General features: G+C 43.7%; 1 protein-coding gene across 4 annotated transcripts; it reads right to left on the bottom strand.

Moving 5' to 3' along the window:
- Positions 1-212: 212 nt before the first annotated feature.
- On the bottom strand, positions 213-1,517 carry LOC124708283. Of its 4 annotated transcripts, none has more exons than XM_047239965.1 (4): positions 1,163-1,517; positions 892-1,078; positions 585-675; positions 213-512 (listed from the first exon to the last, which is right to left on the bottom strand). In XM_047239965.1, the coding sequence occupies exons 1-4, from the start codon at positions 1,357-1,359 to the stop codon at positions 415-417; spliced, it is 573 nt and encodes a 190-aa protein (XP_047095921.1). In that variant the 5' UTR covers positions 1,360-1,517; the 3' UTR covers positions 213-414. The 4 variants fall into 4 exon arrangements, with proteins under 4 accessions (XP_047095921.1, XP_047095922.1, XP_047095919.1 ...); XM_047239966.1 differs by having other exon boundaries at positions 213-491; XM_047239963.1 differs by having other exon boundaries at positions 213-675.
- Positions 1,518-1,964: the final 447 nt, after the last annotated feature.

The raw sequence follows: 1,964 nt of genomic DNA, 5'->3' as shown, positions 1-1,964 counted from the left end.
TTAAACAATTGGATTCAGCATCCCAGAACAATATAATCATATCTCAAATAAATTCTGAAAACAAATGCATGTGTCACTAATTCAGGTAAACTATTACGCAAAAACACCATTTATGGCATGTCATGCAGAATAGGAACAGTAAATACCTTGATCAACAGTCGATCCAAAACATTAGAAGATTTAAGGGTCTCCTCTATTTTTCTGAGAGAGTGTAATAAAGCTTAGTCTGCTTGGATGACAACAATCACTGAATTGTTAGTGTTTAGGCTGGACAGACCATATACAACATAGAGGACACATACTTAAAATACATGTATTCTATACACCATTACAGATCATAACGGTATACCAAAGTGGAAAACGGTGATTCCACATTGCTACTCTGCTGAGGAGGTGCAAACATTGTGTACGTTTCTACCCCATAGCATCTGGCTTCTTCAGCTTGCCATTCTTCCTCGAGAACAACAAATAGCGACGCATATGGTACTTTTCTGTAGTTGTATTAGTACCCCCTGACATAAATATGATGAAAATGGGTGTGGAAACAATATGATACGGAGCTAAAATTGCATAAAGGAGAGCACCTGTCCAGCAGCCATGGTCGCAGATGAAGATCAGACACTCCCTATCAACAGTTCCTGAATTAAAATCCAACAGGAAAGAGGACGGCAATCCCTGAACAAACAACAGTAAGACAATTTGCTACCTAATGTTGGCGTTTGATGAAATTACTGAGAAGAATGAGGACGGGCAAACAGAAAAGCAACCCTAAGCAACGAACATATCTGATGAAAATTAGGATGTCGCACATATTTATCATGGAGAGAAGAGAATTGAAAATAACGCCTAGATTAATCACGATAATTACATGGAGAAGTGGGTCGAAATTACCACCGTGATTAGGGTGCTGACGGTTTCAGTTCGCGCACTGTGATCACGATGCCGCCCACACAAACGGAAGGAGAGGCATTTCTCTGATGATGGGCCGGGTCTACCGGCGGATCGAAGAATCCTAGGTCCGTATGGAAGGAGTCCACTCCGCAGCCTTCCCGCCATCCAAACCTTGTCGGCGCCGTCGCTGGAGAAGAAACCAAATAAGTGGGCGGCCTCTTCTAAATCCGGTCGAAATGGAAGGAAATCGGCAAGCCGTAGGCGTTCTCACCTTTGCCTCACTGTTTCTTCGGGGTTGAATCGCCTTGCTGGTTTTCGATCGGTAGGTGGCCTATCCCCCGGCGGCGTGACCAGAACAAAGAGGAAACGAGAAGAACGGACGAGGGCTACTCTTCTTTTTTTTACCGCTAGCGATAAGCTCCGTGGATTCTGGACGAGAACTATAAAGGGCTGAAACTCTATGCCCATATAAGCGATTCACGGCCCGACCAACCTGGTGCGACCTAACTCGTTTTGTGGAGTAGAAGCCCAGTAACGAATGCTGGCCTATTTAACGGGATCGAAGGAAGTAAGAAGGTACCTAGCGACGCTTCGGGATCAGTCAGTCGATGTAGACCATTAGATAAGCAGATCCGACGGCTCAGACCTCCAAAACGCTGTGGAGGCTCCTAGGTAGGCAAGTTATACTGTTAACTAATAGTAATGTCAAGGTAACATTTTAGATGAATTTTTTTATTAGCTTGTAGACTTATTGTGTCTTGAAAAATTGTGATGTTACAGTAACTATGTATGTTACTCTATCCTTCTTTCTCCTCATTAACTTAGTGTCACATAAGCGAATTTGCTGAGTTGGACCCTAAGTTACTGCTAAAGTTAGTTGCACTATGTGTAATCTCACACGCGTGTGCTTCAGATCGATCAGAGATGAACAATGCCGAATAAAATACTCAGCGGATTGAGGCAGCAATTCTGTTGGACTCAATAGCGAGATGAAATTGGTCTCCAAGGCGGAGCATGTATAAAAACGGCAGCAACAGAAAGAGCACCTATCTTTGGCAGATCGGTGCGGCGAA

Source organism: Lolium rigidum, chromosome 4, assembly GCF_022539505.1.
Source record: "Lolium rigidum isolate FL_2022 chromosome 4, APGP_CSIRO_Lrig_0.1, whole genome shotgun sequence".
In the NCBI taxonomy this organism is placed as follows: Eukaryota; Viridiplantae; Streptophyta; class Magnoliopsida; order Poales; family Poaceae; genus Lolium; species Lolium rigidum.
Note: the sequence above shows the minus strand (reverse complement) of the source record. Positions and strands in the feature narration are given on the sequence as shown.

What these genes read in the sequence shown, in the direction of transcription:
- LOC124708283 (XM_047239963.1), bottom strand. Translation starts at nt 1,359, where the DNA reads ATGGGCATAGAGTTTCAGCCCTTTATAGTTCTCGTCCAGAATCCACGG. An exon ending in GAAGAAACAGTGAGGCAAAG is followed by an intron (nt 1,079 to 1,162) that starts GTGAGAACGCCT and finishes TTTCTTCTCCAG; the next exon opens with CGACGGCGCCGACAAGGTTT. An exon ending in TCAGCACCCTAATCACGGTG is followed by an intron (nt 676 to 891) that starts GTAATTTCGACC and finishes TTGTTTGTTCAG; the next exon opens with GGATTGCCGTCCTCTTTCCT.